General features: G+C 45.1%; 1 protein-coding gene across 4 annotated transcripts in view; it reads right to left on the bottom strand.

Annotated features, from left to right (window-relative positions):
• Window positions 1–4,217: 4,217 nt before the first annotated feature.
• SLC26A5 (solute carrier family 26 member 5) overlaps window positions 4,218–25,250 on the bottom strand; it is a 36,662-nt gene continuing 15,629 nt past the window's right edge. Inside the window, exons 8-18 of one of the 4 annotated variants that reach the window (XM_075557659.1) lie at window positions 20,947–21,094; window positions 19,862–19,975; window positions 18,986–19,063; window positions 18,229–18,324; window positions 17,890–17,996; window positions 12,509–12,578; window positions 11,400–11,492; window positions 7,918–8,025; window positions 6,913–7,110; window positions 6,308–6,362; window positions 4,218–4,402 (exon numbers count right to left, since the gene is read on the bottom strand). In XM_075557659.1, coding sequence (XP_075413774.1) covers window positions 4,218–4,402; window positions 6,308–6,362; window positions 6,913–7,110; window positions 7,918–8,025; window positions 11,400–11,492; window positions 12,509–12,578; window positions 17,890–17,996; window positions 18,229–18,324; window positions 18,986–19,063; window positions 19,862–19,975; window positions 20,947–21,094 — 1,252 coding nt within the window. Of the gene's footprint in view, window positions 4,403–6,307; window positions 6,363–6,912; window positions 7,134–7,913; window positions 8,026–11,399; window positions 11,493–12,508; window positions 12,579–17,889; window positions 17,997–18,228; window positions 18,325–18,985; window positions 19,064–19,861; window positions 19,976–20,946; window positions 21,095–25,250 lie in introns of all 4 variants that reach the window. The other 3 variants (XM_075557658.1, XM_075557662.1, XM_075557660.1) reach the window with 3 other exon arrangements.

Here is a 25,250-nt window from a genome sequence, read left to right on the forward strand (position 1 = left end):
AACATTTTTAAACAGACAAGAATTTATAAAAATTCACTTCTCATGAAGCTTCTCAGGCTGATCTGGTACAGCTTGGTTTTCACTGTCAGCAGGGTGGTGAGGGATATTTATTTTGCTGAAAAGGGGAGGTCAGCCAAGAAAGTTGGGGAAGCTTTGGTCTCACATAGAGTGAGATGCTTAGCAGCAGTGCAGTGACAAAGCTGTAAGCCTTCTTGGAAGGAGCATGGAGTTCTGAGATGTTCAACCATGGCTAAATCTAGACAAACAGCTAGTTTTCAACCCTTTCGTTGTTGGCATTTCAGAGGGGTCAAACCATAGCGTGTGTTTGGGTTGGCTGGACACTTGGAGAATTACTAGCTAAAGCTCTCAGACCATATGATCAGGAATCTAAATATACGTAACCATGAAAAATCCCGGAACAAGAACCAACAGCATTTCTGCGCTCACTACAGCATTCAGGCACACATGAAAAAGAAAAAAGCTTACTTTGAGAATTTAAGTTGGTTGACTATCTTAGAGGGTCAGATATAATAAAAGCCTTTCCCTCCCTCCCCCTCATCCCCACACAAAGCCATCACCCCACTCCCCACCCCCACCCATTTCCCATCACACAGAAAAACACGCCCACCTGCCCAGGGCAGATGCTCTAGATCAGTGGTTCTCAACCTTCCCAATGCCAAGACCCTTTAATACAGTTCCTCATGTGGTAACCGCCCCCAACCATAACATTTTTGTTGCTACTTCATAACTAAATTTTGCTACTGTTATTAATCGGGCCACCCTTGTGAAAAGGTTGTTCAACCCCCAAAGGGGTTGCGACCCACAGGTTGAGAACCGCTGCTCTAGATGTACTACCCTCCATGCCCACAGGAGGGCAGACATTTCCCCCTAAAGCACCCTCAGAGGCAGCTGCCTCCTCTTGCTGCACAGGTAAGGGGGCAGGATCAAACCACATGAAATGGGTAAGTTTATGCTTTAGACGTTAGCAGAAAACCACGATGAGCTATTCCCAGGGTTTAAAGATCCATAGCCTTTACTGTGTCCAAGTTCTGCCATTGACATTGGTAGTTGGAGCCCACCATTAGCTGCTGCATGATTATACCGAGCTGATGTGTATGACTTCAATTTGGGGATTCCTGGCCTCTAGTTCAAGATTATTTTCCAATAGATCCCATTTCACCAGGGGCAGACATCAGCAGCTGTGCAGAATTTGAGAAAGAGTCTTTTCTGTGGGACCTGCCTGAAAGCAGGGCTTTCTCACAGTGCCAGCAAACCCGGCTAGTGAGTTCCTATATCAAGGTGGATTACACCCAAGTCTCTGGCCAGGCTGAAACCTGAAAAGGCACACACTGACAGCTTTTAGCATTCAGAAATAAGAGATGGGCTTACACATGAATTCCTTTACGGAATAAAAAGGTATAGGGAAAAAAGATCAGAAATTCTCTACTGTTGAAATAAAATTCCAAATAAAACATCCCAACATATTTATATGTAGATAAAATAACACTTTTGAAATACACTCACATGCTCAGATGCATGCTAAAACAAAAAATAAAATTTCCCACTTTCTGTAAGACTTAAGTGCTTTTTATATACATGGTGGGATTCTGTTCAAAATCAAAAGTTAGAAGACAGAAAAGTTCAATATAAGTTTACAAGTTACAAACACAAATACTTTTTCTGTACACTATTTTAAATCTCCCAACAACAAGGGCTTGAGTATGTCCTGTGGGGCAAGCATGTGTGCAAAACTGGTGCTAAAGAATGTGCAGTGAAGCATCTACAAAGCCTCCAGTTGTTAAAATCCTCACCTCTGCGATGATGGCTGGTGGAAGTGATGGGCCTTTTACAAAAGTTCCTGGCTGAGGTTCTACAACTGCGTGTTCTTCGAGAAGGTAGTCTGGGCCAGAATCACACATACCTGATCTTGTGTGTGATGACTACAGGTGAAATAATGAGATGCCAAATCTCTTTTCACACTAGAGCTTAATAAAGCTGATGAGAAACCGCATGACAGGCATCAAAACAAAACTGCACATATCTGGGATTTGGTTTCCCAAGCAGACCTATGCTAATACATTTTCCCCTGGGCTCTGATCTCGCTTCTCCTGGCATTATTGTCTTCATCAAGATGGAAACAATAGGAAAACATGGAGAAGACAAACTCACTGTTACACAGAAATGTTAACAGGTTGGCTAATGCCTGCACTTTGACGTACGGTGAGCGGATAAAGGCCACCAAACCCCAATGCCAACTCGCCGTGACGCCAAATCTTGGCAGGAGCTGACAGCTTCATCTTTTCCTGCAGAGCAGCTGTCGGGTTTGAACTGTCAACCCTGTGGTCTGCAGCCCAAAGCCGAGCCCACAGTGCCACACAGCGAGCTGACAAATAATTAGAAGAATGAATTTTCCAAGGACAAATTGGCTTAAAGGTTACCTCCCTATCCATAAAGCTTAAAACTGAGTTGTGTAACAAATTGCTAACTGTTGAGGCCTGCTAAGGAAGATACTAAATCAAGCTGGGGTGGGATGCGGGGTGCAATTAGCTCTATTAAAAAATATTAACAACAACAACAAAACTTCTAGGGGCTCTGACCACAGCTTCGACAATTTGACCATCGGAAAGAATAGCTAATACAGATGTGTTTGACAAAACAGATGTGTGTATGGATTGTGATAAGAGCTGTAAGGGCCCCCAATAAAATGATTTTTAAAAAAAGAATAGCTAAAATGGACTGGAACACATTAATGATGTATGAGTCTCTATACTTAAGGAAGAAACATTTTTAAAACACAAATGCGCTGACATTTTAACGTAACTATTAAACCAGCTCCCTCGTCTGAAAGTTGGTAAGTTAAATGTAAGTAATAAAACATTCAGCTGGCCTTTCCAATGCGAACTCGTGCAAATAGCTCAGCGGAAAAGAAAAGCTGTCGTTGAAACAGCAACGGAAAGAGAAGGCGAGGGACAATAGCCACCCACCCTAACAATGACCGACTTCGTGGAGGGTCATCGGCTGCTGGGAAAGCTCCCACATGATTGCCCACTGCATTCATCTGAATGGAACACCATAGAGACAACTCCCTCATCACAGTGAGTGGGCGCGGACTCAATGGCAGTGAGTCTGGTTTGGAAAGTCACAGAGACTACAATGGAGGACTAAGACGACGCTGACCAGCGGCCTATCGGTGTCATCCATCGTAGGCCAACCATAGCCTGTGCTTTCCGATGAGAGACACACAAGGCCTACATTATCACTACGATATATTCTAGCCAAAAAAGTATGTAACTTGATTCCACGGAGACTCTGGATATAACGTCGAGATTGCAGGTAGCTCAGGGAACAAAGGAACAAGCTAAACACCACGCGAGAGGAACTAGACACATTCCCAGGATTCTGCAGGACAACCGCTCTGGTGTCTTTAGCCAATGTCTGATGGGCGGGCCCAAGGTAGATGAAAACACATGTAAAGAACGCCAAAGGATGCAACTAGCGGTCGCATGTGATCACAGAATGACTCGCGGTTCAGATGCGTCAACTGCAAGTGTGGGATGATCAGTATTAGTCAATTGAGGTAAAAAATATTTTGGAATGGGAACTTGATGACGTTGACTGACAAAAATAGACCACGAAACACTAGATAATTATTTTTAGTCCAGAAACATATAGAAATGCAAAGAAGACCTGAAAGCTATGCACTAAGGTGGTAATCATGGTAGTTGCCCAGAGAAATTCGACATTATTTTTGTTGTCTACTTTTTATAACTTTCTACGCTGCACTTCTACTGCTTCTAAAATAAGATGATTTTAAAATGAGACCATGTGGAAAATGACAGAAGGTCTGTAGGCCAAGAAATGCCTAAACCCCATTCCTCTGGTGACAGATAGCACATCCCTTTGGTAGGTGAAGCGCGTAGAGGAAACACTCTTATGTGCTTGGTTTGCAAAGATAATACTAAAACGTGAGAGAAACATCACTGCATCATCAATGCAGGCAAGAGGCCAATTTGAATTATCCTTGAAATAGTCAATTTTAAAAATCACAGACACACACACACGTAAGATACATCTTGCCACACGCCATTCACCCTCCAAATCAAGCCCTGACTACTAGTCTGGAGCCTTAGAAAAAGATCCTAGTGTCTAGTATTTAACATGTGGAAAATTGTGATTTCACAAGAGGCTCTTAACGGTGCCCAGGCTGAATCCCTCCTCTAGGCCTCTGGAGTGGCGTTGGGCTCAGAGTCCTCCTGGGGTGGAAGGGCCGTGGCTTCTTGTTCAGCAAGGGCCTCTCGGGCTTGGCTGCCTAAGACTGCATCATGAATGCTATAGAACAGCAGATCCAATAAAGCAGGATTTTCAAAAAAGTTATTTCGCGTGAGGTCGTTCACGACTTGAGCTGTGGAGAAGAAAAGAACGTTAGGCGCGCCTCTCCCGGGATGTCAGACCCGCGCAGTCAGGAGAAAAGACAGGTAGCCGCTGATACCTGAAATACCAACACTCCTTAGAAAGGCAAGCTAAGATAGTTTAATAATAAGATAATTTTAATAATGCCACACCATACCCGCAAGTCCCCGGAAGCTGCTTTTAAGGAGCTGCATGAGTATGAACGTAAATACATTCCCTCTTTGCCCTGCCCCAAAGATAGCATACTAGATGTACTCTATTGCTGGTTTTCCTAAATCATTTAATTTTATTTTTTAAGCACTGCATAGGAAGTCTGGAGGTGCAGTGGTTACTCACTGGGCTGCGATCCACAAAGTCCCCAGTTTGAGACCACCAGTCCCTCTTCTACTCCTATAAGCGAATGCAATCCCAGAAACTCTAGGGGCAGTTCTACCCTGTGCTAGAGGGTCACCATGAGAGGGTTTCACCTTGAAGGCAGTGAGACCAGAGCACGGCATTCTACTGTATGGAGGGACCCTCGTTTACTTCCCTGGTCCCCTAAGCTCCAGGCGTTATCAGTCTTGTTTTGATAGACAATGCTGCAATGATACAGCCATGTGCAATCTGAGGAGGGGCAGCACATTGCTGGCTTCATTGGGTGCTATAGTTTATTGTGCCAGCCTGGCCGATAAACACAAGTAGGATTAACTGACGGGCAGAGGGATAAATGGCTCGGTGGGCCTCACCTTGGTTGTTCTGTGCCTCAGTTTAAAGGGGTACACTACCTGTGGGACGCCTAGCAATCTGGTTTGTCTCTCTAGAGAACCCTGTCCAATACACTGGGTTAACCATGTGTTTGGCATTTTGAAAGACACTGACAGCCAGCCCTTTGCACCCCTACCTGTAAGCAGTGTGTGAGTCCACCCCCCACAGTCTGCCTTTGTTGTTAGACACTTGACATTTCAGTCTGTCTGGCAGGTGAAAAGTGGTATCTTTCCATAGACTTCATTGTTAAACATGGTTTTAACCAACATTTAGCGGCAACAAAAATCGCAAAGAAGCTATTCCAAAACCATGTGGTAGAAAAACAAGGTACGTGATACTTTGACATAATGATAGTATATTGACGGTAGTCGTGGAATGATTACCCAAACATCCTATTCCAGAACAACGATGTGCGTGCTCTCCTTCTCCAGTTCCAGTTTTGGGGTCTCCTACAATGAGCAGGGTAAGTAGCTGTGGTAGTTACATAAGCTAGTGTCAACTTGAAACTATTAAAAGTGAAGGGGTGGAGTTTAGCTTGTCAAGGAGGTGCAGCTTGATGACCTCATTTGGACACGCTATGGAGATAAATAGCCCTCTGGAGGCCAGACACACTCTCTGATTTGTCTCCCAGCGAGACATTCCTGTTGACAAGCCACATGGAGCTACACTCATGGAGCCAGAGCCCTGGAGCTGGAGGAGCCACGTGGAGGCCCATGCCAGCACTGAGATGCTTCCACCACCACTGGATCCACAAGACTTTCCACCCACTGGCCTGTGATTTTCCTGCATTCGGCATCATTGCATGTGTTACGTGACTCTCAAGAGGAACTTACAGACTGGTACCGGACACATGGGCTAATATTGGATTTATGGACTGGATCTGGACTGGGCTGGGATGTTTTCTCAGTATACAATTACTCTTTAATATAAAACGCTCTCTTACACACATATGAGTGTCTCCCTGGATTTGTTTCTCTAGTCAACCCAGACTAACACGGCGGCTAATTTCAAAGCTGGTTTTAGAGTGATGTTCAGTCATTTTATTTTGTACCAAAAGCAAAAGTGAAGGGAGATATTTACAAATGGAGTTCTTAAGCTAGAGTAACAAAACCAAGATGCTAGAACGTCTCCCATTATCCAGAAGTCTACTCACCACTGCAGCCTGCTAGGTACACATAAATACCGACATCGCCATATTCTTTGACAATCTGTAATAAGATTGAAACACAGTTTAGTTTCTCTTGCTTTCCATCAGATGGACATCTCTTCCTATCAATCAGTACTTCATAGATAAAGGGAACTGGTTCATTCATTTGGGCTACTTTCATTCAGTGAGTATTTTTGAGCTTATCTAAAACCAGTTTTGTACTTATGTAGATTTTTATACAGGCAGTGATAGCTAGAAATATTGGGGACTATGATACATTTGGCTTGTACTAATAAAGGCAGCATAGTAAGGGACTCCTCTCCTCGAGGTATGTACTGGATGGGAGGACTGGGGTGTGCTCGAAGATGAATGAAACAAGGTTGACCATCACTGCTAATGGTTGAGCTGAGGCCTAGGTACAGGAAGATTCTTTAACACCATACTCTTTACATTTTTATATTTTTGAAACTTTTCATCCTCAAACATTGAGAAACCAACCAAACAAAAAAGAATGAAAAGTTGGACAACGCAAACTCCAAACCACTCTAGTTTGACGGGAGGGACTGAGCCCAGACATACTCACTCCGGGACTTGTCTAAGGCGATGCTTACCCCTGCCAGAGTTTTCACTCCAACAGAATCAACAAAATTGACCTGCGTGAAATCTAGAATGACGGTGTGGATGGTATCCCCCGGAGGCATGAATCTCTGCATCTCTTCGGGAAATGTGCTTTTGATGACAATTGGGGGATATTTTATCTCGTCGTCCTCTTCAGGCTTGGTACCATCTTCTCCATCAGCTTCTCCATCCTGTGGCAAGCATGAAATCAACCCTGAGCTCCATGAGCAATGCTTGCTTTTAGTTCTCAGAAAGATTGATAAGGGAAAGTCAGAATCTACCTTTCTGTTCTCAAGCGACAGGCTCCACGAGATGCCATCTAAACCATTTGTCATAGTTCAGCCTTGGACAGCACCAAAAGGAGACAAGTCTAACATTCCACTTTTGTCCAGTTTCTTTCTCCTCCACTTCTTTTAATCCTATGAGTCCTTCTCCTTTGTAGTCATATCTATTTGTCCCTAATTTCTAAAACAGTCCCAGTAGCTTTAGCATGCCAGGTTACAAGCTACCATGATCCTAAATAACAAAAAGCTGCCTTTACGCTTTTAAAATGAAATCTTCAATAAAGTACGAATGGTAAAATTGACTGAGGTACTGTGGTTTGCAGTCTGCTTTCCACCTGGCTTGTTATTGTGAAGCGGGTGGGGGTAACTCAGATCCTCACTTATTAGCCCTTCTCCTGGCTTGCCTGATTCACAATGCCACCACCACCACCACCCTTCCTTTTCCCACCTCTCTCTCTCTGCTAGGGAACACCTTCCTCTTTACCCAAGTTAATACCTATGGCCCTCTAGCCTGTTGCTTCCCGTGATTTCTATTCTTTGAAACAATGCTGTCTTGGACTGACTGACATCACTACTTATGCTCAGAGTTTTCTTGTAGCCGACTCTCCCCTGCACAGGCACCTTTAATACAGAAAGGACTATTTCTACGCTTTCCTAGGTGGTTGCACTGCAGATCAAGAGCACAGAGAAAATTACAGCCAGGAGACCACTCACCGCTTTGGCTACAGTGGCGTTGACCATGTTGGCATTTCCGACTTCCTTTGCATACTTCTTCATGGCCTTTCTCCGTGCGCTCATGATGAGGGCTGGGTTCACGCCCGTCTGTCCGGAAGAGCGGTAGGTGCACAATCACTTAGTGGATCTCAAACTCAAAACTGAACTGACTGCCATTGAGTCCACCCAGACTCATAGCGACCCGACAGGACAAGGCAGAACTGCCCCGCCGAGCCTCAGATGGTTGCGAACTGCTGACCTTGTAGGCTGCAGCTCAACACTTTACCACGGACGCCGCCTGGGCTCCAATGGACCTCAAGAACTCGCAAACTGCAATGCGACTTCTAATCTTTGTACGTACGTGTTTGCTATGCCAAGTTCTCCCCCAAGTTCTCTTCCCTGATCTGTGTTATATATTACGAGGGAGTCACAAGTGTTTCATAAAAAACATTTTAAACTATCACATATGTGTCTATCGACCCTTCCTTACTATGGTAATAAAACCATACAATCTGAAGTTACGAACGTACTATCCTGTGTAACAACCGCATGACAAAGCAGAGGGTCCTAGTGTATCCATGTCCTATGATGACTGCATCCTCGGCTTCCACAGACAGTTCAGACGCTGCTGAACACAGGATGGGTCTGTTTGGGCAGAGGGCCAATTTTGGTTCAACATTATTTTAGACTACACAGGACAACAGAAATTCACTTAAAGAATTTAAAAAAATCATATTATTGGGGGCTCTTACAAATATTATAACAACCCATAAATCAATTATATCAAGCAAACTTGTACATTGTTGCCATCATCATTTTCAAAATTTCTTTCTACTTGAGTCCTTGGTATCAGCTCCTCATTTTTCCCTCCCTTTCCCACCCTCATGAACCCCTCATAAATTATAGATATATATTTGTCATATCTTATACCATCCACTGTATCCTTTCACCCACGTTTCTGTTATTTGCCCCCCTCAGGGGGTGGGGCTTATACATCCATCCTTGCTATCAATTCCCCCTTTCTCCGCCTTCCCCCTCTATCCCCCTCCCCCCCCCCTTGTCATATCAATATTCCCAACACTGTTTCTCAGGGCTTTCACTCCCGGATGTACATAATGCAGTCTAGCAGAGTTCTGAGGGAAACTGGGCTCATTATTGGGGGGAAGTGTGTGAGGCAGCATTCAAGAGCCAGAGGAATGTTGTGTTTCGTCAGTGCTCTACTGAGTTGTCTATTCCGTGTGACCCTTCTGCGAGGGGATGACCAATTGTCTGTGGGTCTCCACAACGCACTCACCCTCATTCACATTGATATAATTGTTTGGTTTTGCTCTTCTGATACCTGATCCTGTCAACACCCTGATGCACCCACTTTGTTGGTAGTGATCATGGCAGACGATGCCAGGTTATTAGAGCAAAGTGTTTTTGTGTTGAGGGAAGACTTAAGTAGAGGCTCAAAGTCTGTCTGCTACCTTAATAATTTAACATATAAATGTATGTACATAGACTAGTATCACTATCTTTACATATTAATATATTTACATATATGCATGCCTATATTTATACCTCTCTATATGGCTTTTGCCTTCTAGATCTTTCCTGTTTCCTAAAAGGATATATATATTTTAAAACAATTTATTAGGGGCTCATACAACTCTTATCACATTCCATACATATACATACATCAATTGTATAAAGCACATCCGCACATTCCCTGCCCCAATCATTCTCAAAGCATCTGCTCTCCACTTAAGCCCTTTGCATCAGGTCCTCCTTTTTTTTCCCCTCCCTCCCTGCTCCCCACTCCCTCATATGCCCTTGGTAATTTATACATCGTTATTTTGTCATATCTTGCCCTATCCGGAGTCTCCCTTCCCCCCCTTCTCTGCCGTCCCTCTTCCAGGGAGGAGGTCACATGTAGATCCTTGTAATCAGTTCCCCCTTTCCAACCCACTCACCCTCCACTCTCCCAACATCACCCCTCACACCCTTGGTGCTGAAGGTATCATCCACCCTGGATTCCCTGTGCCTCCAGCCCTCATATGCACCAGTGTACAACCTCTGCCCTATCCAGCCCTGCAAGGTAGAATTCGGATCATGGTAGTTGGGGGGAGGAAGCATCCAGGATCTGGGGGAAAGCTGTGTTCTTCATCAGTACTACCTCGCACCCTAATTAACCCATCTCCTCTCCTAAACCCCTCTATTAGGGGATCTCCAGTGGCTGACACTTGGGCCTTGGGTCTCCACTCTGCACTTCCCCCTTCAATATGGTATATATATATATGTATATATATATACACATATATATACATACACACACACACATATATATACATATACACACATATCTTTTTTTTTTTGCATGAAGCCTTATACCTGGTCCCTTTGGCATCTCGTGATCGCACAGGCTGGTATGCTTCTTCCATGTGGGCTTTGTTACTTCTGAGCTAGATGGCCGCTTGTTCACCTTCAAGCCTTTAAGACCCCAGACACTATCTCTTTTGATAGCCGGGCACCATCAGCTTTCTTCACCACATTTGCTTATGCACCCATTTGTCTTCAGCGATCCTATCATGGAGGTGTGCAGTCAATGATATGATTTTTTGTTCTTTGATGCCTGATAACTGCTCCCTTCGGGACCACTCGGTCACACAGGCTGGTGTGTTCTTCCATGTGGACTTTGTTGCTTCTGAGCTAGATGGCCGCTTGTTTATCTTCAAGCCTTTAAGGCCCCAGTCACTATCTCTTTTGATAGCCGGGCACCATCAGCTTTCTTCACCACATTTACTTGTTCACCCACTTTGGCTCCAGCAATTGTGTCGGGAGAGTGAGCATCACAGAGTTCCAATTTAATAAAAGAAAGTATTCATGCATTGAGGGAGTGTTTGAGTAGAGGCCCAAGGTCCTTCCGCCACCTTAATACTTAACCTATAAATATAGACACATAGATCTATTTCCCCATCCTCCTATACATATTTGCATGTACATGTCTTTGTCTAGACCTCCATAAATGCCAAAAGGATATTTTTTAAAAGTTAAAAATGCATTAGTAACTTTTCTGATTTTCAGTCTTAATACAATAGCCAAAACTAAAATACTGGAGAACTTTTGGAGTATAATTTTCAAACACAGCTTCTTACATGTAATCTTCCAGTTTCTCACATATAATTGACCCAGTGTGTCGACCTAGGGGTGTTTTCCTATCTATTGGATAGTGTGGGGTTGAGCTCTAACCCTGACCAAAAAACCCTTATGATTCCTGGTAAGAAACCTAAAATTATTTTCCTTACTTTATTTAAAAAAATGTTTTAAACTATCAGAAAACACACACACATACATACACACACACCCCCACATATGATAAGTGCAAATAAAATAGTATAACAGGATATACGGAGTCAATTATGTTGCTCTCACATCCCCACCTGCCAGCTCCTCAGGGCCCCTCCTCCGATACAAGCCCTCCGTAATTTCCTGTGACTCACCTTTCTTTTTAATGCACTGCTGTACAAGTCACTATTTGCATAATAAATCGGGGCATTTATTTGGAATATTTTAATTCCAGGAATTTCTTTCACCTGAGGAGTAGAATATCAACGAATTAATACAGAGAAACATTCCAGAATCAAAACTACAATTGTCTTCTTTCCCCAATTCAACAATTAATACCAATGTAAAATAATGTCACATTATCTCCCACCTAATCATGCTCTGGAAGAAAGAATACTGAGAAGTTGTTAAAATGCACCTCTTCCCATTTATTCCTTTAAACAGTCTGTCTTAGTCTCATCATCACCACAAAACACAAATAAGAGAGACCTGGGAAACCATGAAAGAGAAAAGAGACAGGGGAGGGGAGAGGCTGCCAGCCAGCCTGTGGAATGCAGGTAAATACAGGAGCACCGGCAGGAGCATGCTGTTTGCATCAGGAAGTGTGGGAAGACATGAGTGGCACAGTGAGGTCTTATCAGGAGGCTGGCAGCCTGCTAGGCTGCAGTTTAAAAGTAAAGGAATTCAGCAAATAACTTTGCAGCGAGGACAGATAGCAATCCTAACATCAGCCTCATTTCCCAATAGGCTACAGTGGGCCTAAGCATTTCAATGCAAACATAAAAGAAAACATACATGAAATTAGTCTAATAATATTTCATCAACATCGTTGTGGTCCTGCAAGAGAAAATCAAGGGTATTTTAAACTATAATTTAATATATTAAAATTAAGTTGAGAGAGTGCCGTGCCCCATCAATGATCTCTTAAACGGTTAAAAATCAATATTCTGTCTTTGGTTTACATTCATCAGTAGAAAATCATGTGCATACAAACTATCTTCTCCAACAATTTAATATTCTAGAAATGTATACTTTATTTATAAAATTTATATTTATCCTCATAAAAATAAATATTAATAAGCAGAATCATTAATATTATGGTTTTATAAACTATATAACTGAATCTGGAAAAGAAATAGAAATTGCAGCCTTTCTATTAGGCCACTACATTTCCATCTCTATCACCACTCCTGACTTTGGTGAAAATAGTGCCGAGAACATCAAATACGTACAGCCACTTAAAGATGTGAGAAGCGGGCCTTACCTCCTCATAGGCATCTATATCAATATATACATCTGTATCAGGAAGCTGTCCAAGGACTTTGTAGCTAGGACTGGAGACAGAGAGTGAGTGTATTAAAATACGATTTAAACATGATTTTACACGTTAGCATGCCATCCAGGGATTTGTCAATAAGTGTACGAAAGCTCGATTGTTACATGTGCCTTTGCAGAAGGGCCCCACCCTTAGCATGTTCCCAGCACCACTTTAAGAGTACAACGTGAAGGGATCATCTGCCCTGGATTCCCTGTTTCCAGTTCCTATCTGTACCAGTGTACATCCTCTGGTCTAGCCCGATTTGCAAGGTAGAATTGGGATCATGATAGTGGGGGGGGCGGGGAGCATTTAGGAACTAGAGGAAAGTTGTATTTTTCATCGCTGCTACATCGCACTCTGACTGGCTCATCTCCTCCCTGAGACCCCTCTGCAAAGGGGTGTCCTGGGGCCTACAAATGGGCTTTGGGTCTCCACTCCACACTCCCCCCTTCATTCACTATGGTAAGATTAGTTGTTCTGATGATGCCTGATACCTGATCCCTTTGACACCTTGTGATCACACAGGCTGGTGTGCTTCTTCCATGTGGGCTTTGTTGCTTCTGAGCTAGATGGCCGCTTGTTTACCTTCAAGCCTTTAAGACCCCAGATGCTATATCTTTTGATAGCCGGGCACCATCAGCTTTCTTTGCCACATTTGCTTATGCACCCATTTGTCTTCAGCGAGCATTCTGAGCTAGATGCCTGCTAGTTTACCTTCAAGCCTTTGAGTGGCCATACTAGGAGGGTAGAAGGAAGGTGGGATGGAAAGGGGGAACCGATTACAAGGATCTGCATGTGACCTCCTTCCTAGGGGACGGACAACATAAAAGTGGGTGATGGGAGACGTTGGACAGGGAAAGATATGACAAAATAATAATTTATAAATTATCAAGGGTTCATGAGGGAAGTGGGAGTGGGGAGGGAGGGTAAAAATTAGGATCTGATGCCAGGGGCTTAAGTGGAGAGCAAATATTTTGAGAATGATGAGTTAATGAATGTACACATGTGCTTTACACAATTGATGTAAGTATGGATTGTGATAAGAGTTGTATGAGCCCCTAGTAAAAAAAGAGTACATGACTATCACACACAGCCTCATGTCACACTTCATATACACTCACACCCAACAAAGCACATACACATCAATCTACATCTACCAAAAATACTACACACATGCCACGCCCACTCCGACACACGCAATCCTCCACATCCGGTACAAACACTCCAAACACACAGAGCACACCACACCACCCACCACGAACATAGCCACACATTCCACATCCTCTGATTGGAGAAGGGATTTCTTCTTTCTAAGGCTAATCATTGACTCCGGAGGGGAAGCGGGAGTTCAACTGAGGAGGTGGGAATAAAACGAATTCTCATTTAAATTAACCTGTTTTCTTACATTTCGTTTGAATAGGTTTTTGTTTGTATGTTTTTTAGTTTGAATAGGTTTTTAAATAATCGTTTCTGACAGGGCTAATTCTCTTCTAGTTCCAGGCACATGGGGTAGTGTGCATTCTCTGAATGCCGTCAAGGGCCTCCACCCAGCAAGCAGCTTTGCATTCTGTACTCAAGCTTAAAGCACTTTCACATGCTTGCTATAGCGCACTCGGGCAGTCTGGCTCAGAGTGGTTACTGCAGTGATGACAGGTCTACTTACTGAGCACTTGGTATTACCTGTTATATCCTCTGAAGCATCCCCCGGACTTAACACTGACATTATGTCTTTGAGAAACTGAGAGTCACGGGCGTTAGATGAGTTGTTCAAGGCCAAAGAGCCGGGTGGAGTCAGAAGAAGGTCCAAGATCCTTGATTTGAAATCCCACCGTCTTGTCACTAGGCCCTGCTGCTTCCTAGCATGTATGTGAAAGTGCTCTGCCAGTGGGAATACACAGCAAGTGCAATACAAACGGTAGCCGTTCTTCTGGTTAGATTTCCTCCACAGGCTTCAGCGCTCACTGTGCGCCTGGTGCCGGGCTCTAGGCTAATGGCCCTACCATCAAGGGGCTCTCAGTCTAGGAATGTCTGCACACAAACACAAGACCGATGACTGACATCGTAGACACCAGGTCAGGGGTGCTTAGTAGGATGTTCACATTCAGATTTGTGAGCATGGAGTAGAGATGAGTGATAGGGGAAGAGTCCTGGGCACTAATCTCCAAGCTGAGCCTTTCCTGGTAGGGATGGGACAAGGCCCAGAAGAACAGCTTAGAGCAAGCACCGGGGGAGAAGACAGGGAGAGCTCGGGGACCTGAAGGTTCAGCAGATTCGGGAGAAGAGCAGAGAGTCTTGTAGAACTTTAGATTTTATCCTTGCCTAAAAAAATTCCTCTGACTCTCAGAGTCTAAAACCTTAATCTGCTCGACAGGCTATTCGAGGTCATCCAGGATCTAGAACCATCATCCCCCGCTGTGAACTTCTTTCACACACCGACTTCCTGGCCTCACTGTGGCCCTCCTAATGCATGTGTTGTAAGCTGGAACCCCTAAGCCAGTGGTCACTCTGACTCATAGCAACCTGTAGGGCAGAGTAGAAGCGCCCGTGTGGGCTTATAGGACTATTCATCTGTACTTATCTCTCGCCGAGCCAGAAGTGACTGGATGGCAGTGAGTTTGGTTTTGATTTTTGGGTGTCTGTTGTTTGTGGGGAGTAGAGAACGGGAAGAGAGTGTATATGGATGAGTCCTGTAGTCTCAAGTATTAGGGAGTCGGGCAGGCTGGGTTTCTGGGGTGGAGGGAGGCCTTCCCCCTTGTGAGTTGGAGATGAGTCCCAATCACATTCTCATAGTTAATACTGTTCCCCACTATATCCTCCCATAACAGTGCTACCTGAAAGCTACCTCTTACAAGAACAAGGCTGATTGCTACGTAGCTGGCAGCTTTACCTAAAGGAACAGACCTGGGCTATTGCTCTCTAGGCTCTGAGGACAGCCCCTCCCCCTTTACCTGCCCCCCTGGGCACTGGTGTTAGGTTACTTCTCCAATATACTCCGGGACCTTTAGGCCGGGTTAGGGTACAGCCCACTTTGTTAGGTATGTGGTTACCTGTAATTACAGGGGCTTGCACGCCCCCTGCAGGTATATAAGTCTTGTTGGAAATATAGTCTCTCTCCCTGCGAGGACCTGGCTGCTGAAGTCATGGCGGTCCCAGAAGTGAACACTCGCATGCTCTATCTTGTCCGACGTCTCTTTAATTAGGCCCCTCAATTACACAACTGCCCCATTGACCCATTCAACTGTGGAGGCTGGTACCCCAGAGTTCTGACAATCCCATGTGAGGAAACGTTTCTTTAAATTAAGCATTGGGCTACTAACGACGGAGAGGTCAGTGGTTTGAGCCCATCCGAAGGTCGAGGAGAGAAAGATGAGGCAGTCTGCTTTGTGAAGATTTACAGCCTCTGAAACCCTATGGAAAAATTCTACTCTGTGCCATAGGTCAGAATCAACCTGAGGGCAGTGGTTTGGGTTTTGATTATCTTAATAAGACAATATTAGTGTAGGGCATGTCTAAAATCCAGCTCGTTTAAGGTCTAAAAGAGAAAACTGAGCACGTAGGCAGAGATGGGGAAGTACAAATGCCATGTTACATGAAAATAACCAAGGGTCCACGAAACAGGAGTGGAAAGGAGATAAGGATTTTCCCCAGAGACAAGATAATCTTCCCCTAGAGCCGGCCCTTTAAATTTGAATTCCTACCCACCCGGGTGGTGAGAGAATAAACTTCTGTGAAAGCGTCCCTTCCGTCAAAGCAGCACCCGGGAACTGAGACAGACACTCCAGCTCTCTAGGCTGGCTGCTTCCCCAGCTGGAGCCTTCTCGTCTCCTCTCACTTTCCCATAAGGCCACATTCAAGGCTGATTCACCTACAGGAATGTTTCCCCTTCACTTTGAAACGTTCTACTTTTCTTAAGAGAAAAATCATCAACTAAGATCAAACCATGAAATGACTTTTTTAGTGAGTAATAGAAGTATAACATTAAAAACTTGTCCAACTCTAAAATCCTAAGAAACCCTTAGAACTTTAGAGAAAACAAAAATAACAAATATCTCAAATTCTATGTTGTAGATTAACAAAAGTCATATAGAAAACTCTAAACTCATTGCTGTTGAGTTGATGCCAATTCATAGCAACATTATAGGACAGGGTAGAACTGACCCTTTAAGTTCCAAGACTGTGATCCCTTATGGGAGTAGAAAACCCGGCCTTTCTTCCGCAGAATGACTGTGGTTTGCAACTGCTCAGCTTGCAGTCAGCAGCCCGCACATAACCATTATGCCACCAGGACTCCTTCTAGAAAACCCAACGGCTCAATAAAACTCTCCTGTAAGGGACTCTCATCAGAACCAATACTGATCTTTACAAAAGTGGGGGGCTGGGTGGTGGTGGTGGTGGTGAAGAGGACTTTTTGATAAACGTGGGCAGTAGTGTTAAAATTTGTTAAGAACTAACTTAATTCTTCTCTTGAGCTTAGCATCCCACGTTTCTCAACCCTTTCCTGTCATTTTTGATGAGCAACATGCCCATTTTTTATGGAGAGTGAAGAACAACATGGTAAAGCTTCAGTGTCCGCATCCCATGCTCTTTCAATGCCCCACAGTCAGAGCTTGGTGTTCTGTAAAGGTAAGGTGTTCTGTAAAGCTTTGAAAACCATGATTGGTCATAGGCAAAATGGACTGGTCCCGCTTTTGTTTCCCCTCGTGTTAAAGAGGGAAGGGCATCCTCATCTGGGTGCACAGTCGAATGTGACCTTTGCATCGGTCTTCTCTGAGCACCTTACTGCGACCCTGGGGTAACGCGCTTAGTTCTTTCTACGTGATGCAGGAACAAAGTTCACATGGGTTCCGTCCAACCACAGCGCCAATCAAGGACCCAGCTAGGATTAAGCCCAGTTTACCTCGCATTAGGATATTATGTTTACATCTTTTTCTTCCTTTTCCTTATGGTGATTTCTTTATCATGAACATTTTTTAAAAAATTAGAGGTTACTATATATCTTCCCAGTGGGCTCAGCTTACTACTAGGCAGGAGAAATGACAGGTGATAATAGTTGAGGATGAAGGAAAAGACAAGGAAGACCTACCAATGATAACTCAGGGTCTGTGTCTGCGCTAAGGTCATACACGGCAGGGCACATGGCAAAATTACACTGAATTTTTTATTTGGCAGTTTTGCTTGATCCAGTCCACAGATGCCATGAGTCTTATAGCTTCCTCTCACACGCAAGGGCTCAGCTTCCACAGATTCACGCCCCAGTCCACATTCAAAGCCAGGGCTCGTCTTATCGCACCTGAGACACCCACCCCCAGCCCATTTGGCCCACTGACCTTTGTGTTCTGTAGATGACAGTCATCAAAGCTATGATCACAGCAGTAATCAGACCATAGTCCAGTCCCAGAAACAAAGAGGAGACAAAGGTGGTAAGCCAGATGGTCTAGACAAACAACAGAAAGCTTTACATCAAAAACACATCTGCGATGTAGTAAGAGTCACACACACACGCACACACACTCAATGGTAATTAACCAAAACTATGAAATGAACTTTATTTTGCCTACTTGGAGACTGCAGATAAGGACTACTAATTTCTATTTCTCATATTTTCATCAGGACTGCTCCATTTGTTGCTAAGTCGCATTCACCTGACTCTCAGCTTCTTTACTTACCAACTCTATTTTGCTGGTTCTCCAGAAGAAGGGGAGGTCTGAGAACTGCATAAACATCCCTTTCAGGTTGACGATCACAATGGCCGACAGCACAGCCTGAAACACAGCACATGCACGTTTGCCTCCCTCTGAGCCCCAAGCTGCCCTCTGCCGGCTCTTCAGTGTCCTCCTCTTGCTCATTCCACGGCCTCTGCCCATGCCTTTGCGCTAACAGGATTCCCTTGCTCTGTGGCTGTGGTGCCACGTTTGGGGTCACGGACCCTGGATTTCCAGCCTTTGGTCACCTAACCTGGGTCTTGGAAAACCACTAAGCTCAGATCCTAATAGCAAACCGTACTGGTGTCAAGAAGTTCAGAATTCAACTCAGCACTCAGGAATTATTTCCCCCGTGGTTTTTGTGATTCTTCTTTGCTCTACTCTCGATTCTTAACCTATCCTACATGAACATATTAGCAAATAAGTGCTTTTGACTATAAGTCACCTCAGGTCATAGAAGGCCAAAGAGAGAAGGGATTTTGGAGTCAATCAGTCCAACCTTCCACTTTGTAAATAAGAAAAGTGAGGCCCTGAGAAGTTGGCATGGCTTTCCCAAGGCCCTGTGGACGGTGGCTAGTACCAAGTGTGGAGCAAGGGCCACTTCTTTACTCCCCCTAGCTAGGCTTGCAGTATGAACTCCTCATGATAGCCACACACAGGAGCAATACAATCACAGGGTCTTGGCACACAGGAAACCTCGCACCGAGTCCACACTACACACCTGGGGTAATGACTCAAAGAGGAATCCCGTGGCCAATATCACCAGAAGAATCATTAGCGAGGCCAAACAACCTGCAAGCTGAACGAGAGAAGACACATGGAAGGGGCTTTAGGAGACGCGAGTAAGAGGCGGGACATACGTGGGTCTTACTCTTTTGATCATCAGTGTGGGAAGGTCAAGGACACAGAGATCAAGGAAACTATGGCGTAAACCTACTACTCTGCCACACCCTTCTTTGAAGGTTTTGCTCTTCTTCACAAACCTTTTAAGGAGACGCCGACTGTTTAGATACTCTGACTGTATTTAAACAGTCATTTAAATGCCGTTGCTGGAAGTTGAAGCAAGCACATGTCTAGTGCAGATCAGCGATTCAAAGGCCAAAAGAGCTCAGACAAGTGTTCGCTGTCCAGCATGGCAGTCGCTCCTCACACGTGACTGTGACTCTTGGGCACATGGAAATGTGGCAAGTCTGGCCAAGGAAATTGCCTTTGTTTTAGAAATTAAGCTGCCATAGCAGACATCAGGTATTGGCCCTTTCGATCCAGCAGAAAGGCCTGTCGGGCAATCCTGGGTTGGCATCCCGCCCACTCAGTCTCTGGGTCTCCAGGCAGTGTTCCAAGTTTAAACTCGGACATTGACTAGGAGCAGGGCACATTGCATAACTTTGTTTTTCACTGGAGAATAAACCTCTTTTCTACAGAATCCATTCATTACGATTGGCTTCCACCCAATCATGCCTCCTGACTCAAAACACAGCTCGGCGGAGTATGGATCTGCAGGTAGGGTAGCTTTGTGTGGGTTCAGCATAGAGTCAAGGGGTTCACATTTTAATTACCACCCAAATCACTGGTCCTTCGAGGCCAGCTGGATACACACCTGCGTCTTCCCACCAGTTCCCTCCTGAACAAGGCTCCGCGATAGGGAACATGAAATGGAAAAGGTCTGGAAGAGTGAGCCGATGGAATTGCACAGCCCCAGTGCAATGAGCTCCTGGACCAGGTGGAAGCAAAGCACAGAAGACATTGGTCATTCTTTAGGAACTAAAGTAAGACTTGATACCCATTCCCAACAGTACACGGTGCCTCTTCCACCTCTTCTCACATGGGAGCATTTGTTCAGCAGGAGTTAAAAAGGGAATTAATGCATATTCCATGCTGGGGGGGAACAAATGCTGTGTTTCCCTAACCAGGCTCCTTCCCAAGCACTACCCAGCAAATTAAGCTATTTTTTTTTTTAAACCATGGCAGCAAAAAGGACAAACTATTCTGGCTATTTAAGAGAAACTACTTGGTGTATATATAGGACAACTCACTTCTTTTAAGTGCCTGAGCTACTGCTCATCAAGAAGTGCATGCCAGTGTTTTCCTGGGACCAGTGAGTCTTGCTCCCAGGCGTACCTCCTAGGGGCTGCCTAGCATGATCACTGCATCTTGTATGAATGTGGGACATTTAATCTCTCCTACAGATGCACATAATGTTGAAATAGGTATTTCCCTGCCAACATTGTAGCTCACGCTGGGTGGGTTCTGAAAGCTGGTGGCCAAGAGTGTCGTGGCAGTTCAGCAGTGAATCACATACTCAAAGGTAGGGAAAAAAGAGAAGGCTTCCCAGTGGGGAAGAAAGAATTCTGGAAACACATCTAATCCCAGGCCAGGGGCTTTACAATTAAGAGTGCCATCGGTAGGCGTATGGTAACCAGTAAGTGTCCGATCAGAGATTTCACTTCCCTGGCTGGGCCCCTACCTCTGAAGTAAGGCAGGACTCTGCGCCTCGGGGCCCTGTTTCTCTCACCTACATAAATAACAAAAACTTGTAGTGTTGAATAAGTCCATGCTCCCAATATGTCCATTAGGCAGGTAAAAGTTTGTCTACTGAGATTGGTAGGTCAAGTTCATTTGCCTTCCGTAGCCAGTATGATGTGTGTACTGCTATGAAACAACTGCAGGAACTGACGACTTTACCTGATTGCCGTCAACCTGGTAGCCATGCTTATTAGCCAGCGTCTTGGCCATTGAGATGGTCACTGAAAATCCAACGATGGCGATGGCGATGGCGTCCACGTACACCAGGTGGAAGAGGCTGGTGTCCGGATTGGCTGGAGGGAGGAGCCTGAAGGGTCAAGCTGAAGTTAAGTTGGGACTATTGGGAGGAACACATGCAATGCGAGGGGACATGCTAGGGGAAATTCTCAGCAAACGAGGTGATCAGAGCTTAGATACTTGTTAGCTTTTATTCGGCACAAAGGCAAGTCCTCCTGGAAAGTGGTTCTGTCCAGGCCAAATCCTGGAGCCCAGGCTTTCTTCTTGGGGGGTTGTCAGCAGAGATCAGAGACAGTTTATTTATGAAAGGCGTGACTTCCTACCTCATGGCACACTGTTCAGCAAGTGTAATTACGAGACAGAACCAGGAAGACAAAAGGGTCAGCAAAGTGCTCAGACGCCACAAGACGGTCCAACCAGTCAGAGCGAGGAGGGTGGTCGGGCATCTGAAGAGAACTAGAACTACTCTCTCTGTTTGACGTGAGCGTCTGTCACCTCTTCCCATAGTAGTGTCACATTCTAAGGGTTTCCAACAAGGAGGAGGAATAGTAAAATCCTGAGGTCTCGCCTTGGAATTGCTTGACTTTGGAAGGGTCCAAAAGTGTGACTTCTGGAACCCCCAAACGGGAAAATGGTTGTGTGGCCTTATTCTCATAGTCTGGGACCTTATCCTACCGGCAGTGATAAAATAAGGGCTCCTGGAATGTTATAGGGGTGGGGGGGCGACAATAGAATTTGCAAAGGCACCCTGTCCCGATTCACTGAAATACTAACAATAACTAATTAACGAACAATAACCATGAATACAGTGACAGAAACATTTATTAGGTGCGTCATCTATTCCAGAAAGACTGCACTTTCTACTCCAGGAAACAGTTAGTCTCGGACACCCACACGAGGTCGCTCCGAGTCAGCACTCACTGGGTGGCAGGAGTTTGGCTTGGTTGGTCATATATTCCGGGTTCCATGTACATTTAATTATCTCTAATTAGCTCTGTGGCATCAGAGGTAGGAACTATTATAATCCTCATTTTACAGAGGAGGAAAATGAGGTGCTGAGGGTTAAGCCACTGTACCAGGTCAAAGAGCTCATCTCCTGTGCAACGGAAGTGCAACAAAAGCCAGGAGGACCTCCATCCGCACGCACCTGTTCCTGTTAGTGTCTTGGAGCTCAGCTAATGACCAGGACACCTCACATTCTGGGGTGAGAGAAGCCCCTACCACCTGTTAGGCCTCAAGTATATGCTAGATGATTTATGTATGTCTTCTTATTTATTTTCACAACAATCCTATTGAAGAGATCACATAATCTCCACATTCACAGGTAAAGAAATGGGGCTTGTAGATTCTAAGAGGTTTGCCCAAGTTGGACTATGGAGTTCGGTCCCGGCAACCTGACTATGACACTCATTTCCCGTGCACTTTGCCGCATCACGGTGAACTGGAAGGGAAGGCCTCGCGTCAGGCTTGGGCCCGAGGGATAGTGAAGGAGAAAGGATGTATTGTAGAAGGAGTAAGAAAAGCAACAAAGAAACAAGACCTATTGCCACGATTGGGATTCAGAGCAGTCACTTTCTGATTCTGCAGCTTTCTATGTATTTATTTGTATGTGCAGATAGGTGGTAGTTTGCTGCAAATATGACCACCCACCCTCGCATCCTTGTGTGTGCATGCCATTCCTCTTATGTACAGATATGTGCATTGAAATTAGTTTGGCCTTGTGACTCACTTTGACCAACAGAATGTGGCAGTGGTGATGTTGTACAAGTGGGTGAAGAGGCCCGGCCTGGTTGCTTTTGCTCTGAGCTCCCACGTAAAGGTGTCTGGCTAACCTGACCTACTGGAGATGCCTGTGGAGACAAGGTGGCAGCTAGCCCTCAGCTGTTTCAGACGTTCCCGTTGTGGAGTCAGGCCCGCGAGTACAATCCTCCAGCATCAGTCGTGCCCGCAGACATCTGCAGCTGTGGAGAGACACAGGTGCAACCAGCGGAAGAACCACCCAGCAGGCCTGGCCTCAACTGAAGAACTGTGAACAAATGAATCATGGCTGTTTGAAGTCATTGTCTGTTATACAAATTCACAGATAATGGAGGCAGTATGAGTGTATGTGGAGAGGTAAGCAGGTACATTTTGTTTCCTTCTTCATTTTGAGCCAAGTTTCCAAAAGATAAACTTTCTCTGTGGCCAAGTTCTAGTATGATAAAATGTTCTTAAAAAAAAAGTCAGCTTTCCCACATGTGGGACCGTGTAGTATGGCAGGGACCAGATCAAATGCAGGGGTGCACATGGTAGACAACTGGGGAAGAGGTAAGGAAAGGGGAAAAAAAGGTGAAAGATGAAAATAAGGAAGAAATGGGTAGCAGGGGCATGGGGTGTTAACCCACCCAAGGGGAGGGTATTGTTTATCTCTCCACAGGGAAAGAAGGACCAGACTCCAACCCAGTGCCCCAAAGTGTGAATGCAACATTCTGGTGTGGAGTAGGGAACCAGGGGAGAGGTCTGGGGGGCTGGCCCCAGTACCAAGTACTAAGTGGATGCCTGGCCCTCCCCCCAGAATATATTTGAAAGGATGGCATTGAGTCTGCAGCTCCGGGAGAGGGACATATCTGAATGGAGCACACGGGAGCAGATGAAGGGGGAGTAGGAGACAGTGGAACACATCTTGACCCACCAGGCCTTGAGGACAATGACTCCAATTAGAGAAGCCAGTCCACAGAGAGCCAGCCCCACTATGAGACATGACATCCATCACTGACCCATGGCCCTACACAGTATGGGAATTGTGCCCGACCTGATCCTGCTACACCGAGGCAAAGCACTGGGGTGTGCAACAGAACAGCAAGGGAATAGAGTGGCAAGGTCCCCAGGGAATGATGAAGGTGGACTTTGGGGCCTGGACGTGGTACCCCAACAGACTGGACTGGAAACCACTCCTAAAGGCCAACAAACGATCCCTGAACTAACTACAAGATTTTCTTTCTTGTTGTGCTTTGTTTTGTTCTTTGTCAGTGGTTTGTTGTTGTTATTGTTTTGTTGTATATAGTTGCTTGGTTTTGCTCTGTCTTGTTTTTGTGCATGTTATTATCTCCGCAGGTCTGTCTAAGTAAGATAGGCTGGATGAACAATGTGGAGGAGAAAACAATGGGACCAACAGTTCCGGGGAGACATGGGAGAGGGGAAGGGGGGGGGGGGAAGGAAGTGATGTTAACAAACTCAGGGACAAGGGAACAACAAGTGATCCAAACTGGGATGAGGTGGGTATGGGAGGCCTGGTAGGGCATGATCAAGGGTAATGTAATCAAGAGGTATTGCTGAAACCCAGGTGGGGCAGCATGATTGTGGGACAGGAGGAAAGTCAAGGGAAATAGAGGAAAGAGCTAGGAGGCAAAGGGCATTTATAGAGGTCTAGATAAAGACATGTACATATGCAAATATATTTATATATGAGGATGGGGAAATAGATATATGTGCCTATATTTATAGGTTTAGTATTAAGGTATCAGAAGGACATTGGGCCTTCACTCAAGTACTCCCTCAATGCAAGAATACATTCTTCTATTAAATTGGCATTCTATGATGCTCACCTTCCCTACACAACTGCTGAAGACAAAGCGAGTGAATAAGCAAATGTGATGAAGAAAGCTGATGGTGCCTGGCTATCAAAAGATATAGCGTCTGGGGTCTTAAAAGTTTGAGGGTAAACAAGGGGCCATCTAGCTCAGAAGCAACAAAGCCCACATGGAAGAACACACCAGCCTGTGTCAGGCATCAAAGAAAAAAAATCATATCATTGGGTGCATACCTCCATGATACAATCGCTGAAGACAAACGGGTGCACAAGCAACTGTGGCGAAGAAAGCTGATGGTGCCCGGCTATCAAAAGATATAGCATCTGGGGTCTTAAAAGTTTGAGGGTAAACAAGGGCCCATCTAGCTCAGAAGCAAAAAGCCCACATGGAAGAAGCACACCAGCCTGTGTGACCACGAAGTGTCGAAGCGATCAGGTATAAGGCATCATCAGAACAAAAAAAATCTTACCATAGTGAATGAAGGGGGAAGTGCAGAGTGGAGACCCAAAGCCCATTTGTCGGCCACTGGAAATCCCCTTGCAGAGGGGTCTAGAGGAGGAGATGAGCCAGTCAAGGTGCGACGTAGCACCAACGAAAAATACAACTTTCCTCTAGTTCCTAAATGCTTCCTGCCCCCCACCTCCCACCTCCCACTAT

Source organism: Tenrec ecaudatus, chromosome 9 (assembly GCF_050624435.1).
Source record: "Tenrec ecaudatus isolate mTenEca1 chromosome 9, mTenEca1.hap1, whole genome shotgun sequence".
NCBI classification, from domain to species: Eukaryota; Metazoa; Chordata; class Mammalia; order Afrosoricida; family Tenrecidae; genus Tenrec; species Tenrec ecaudatus.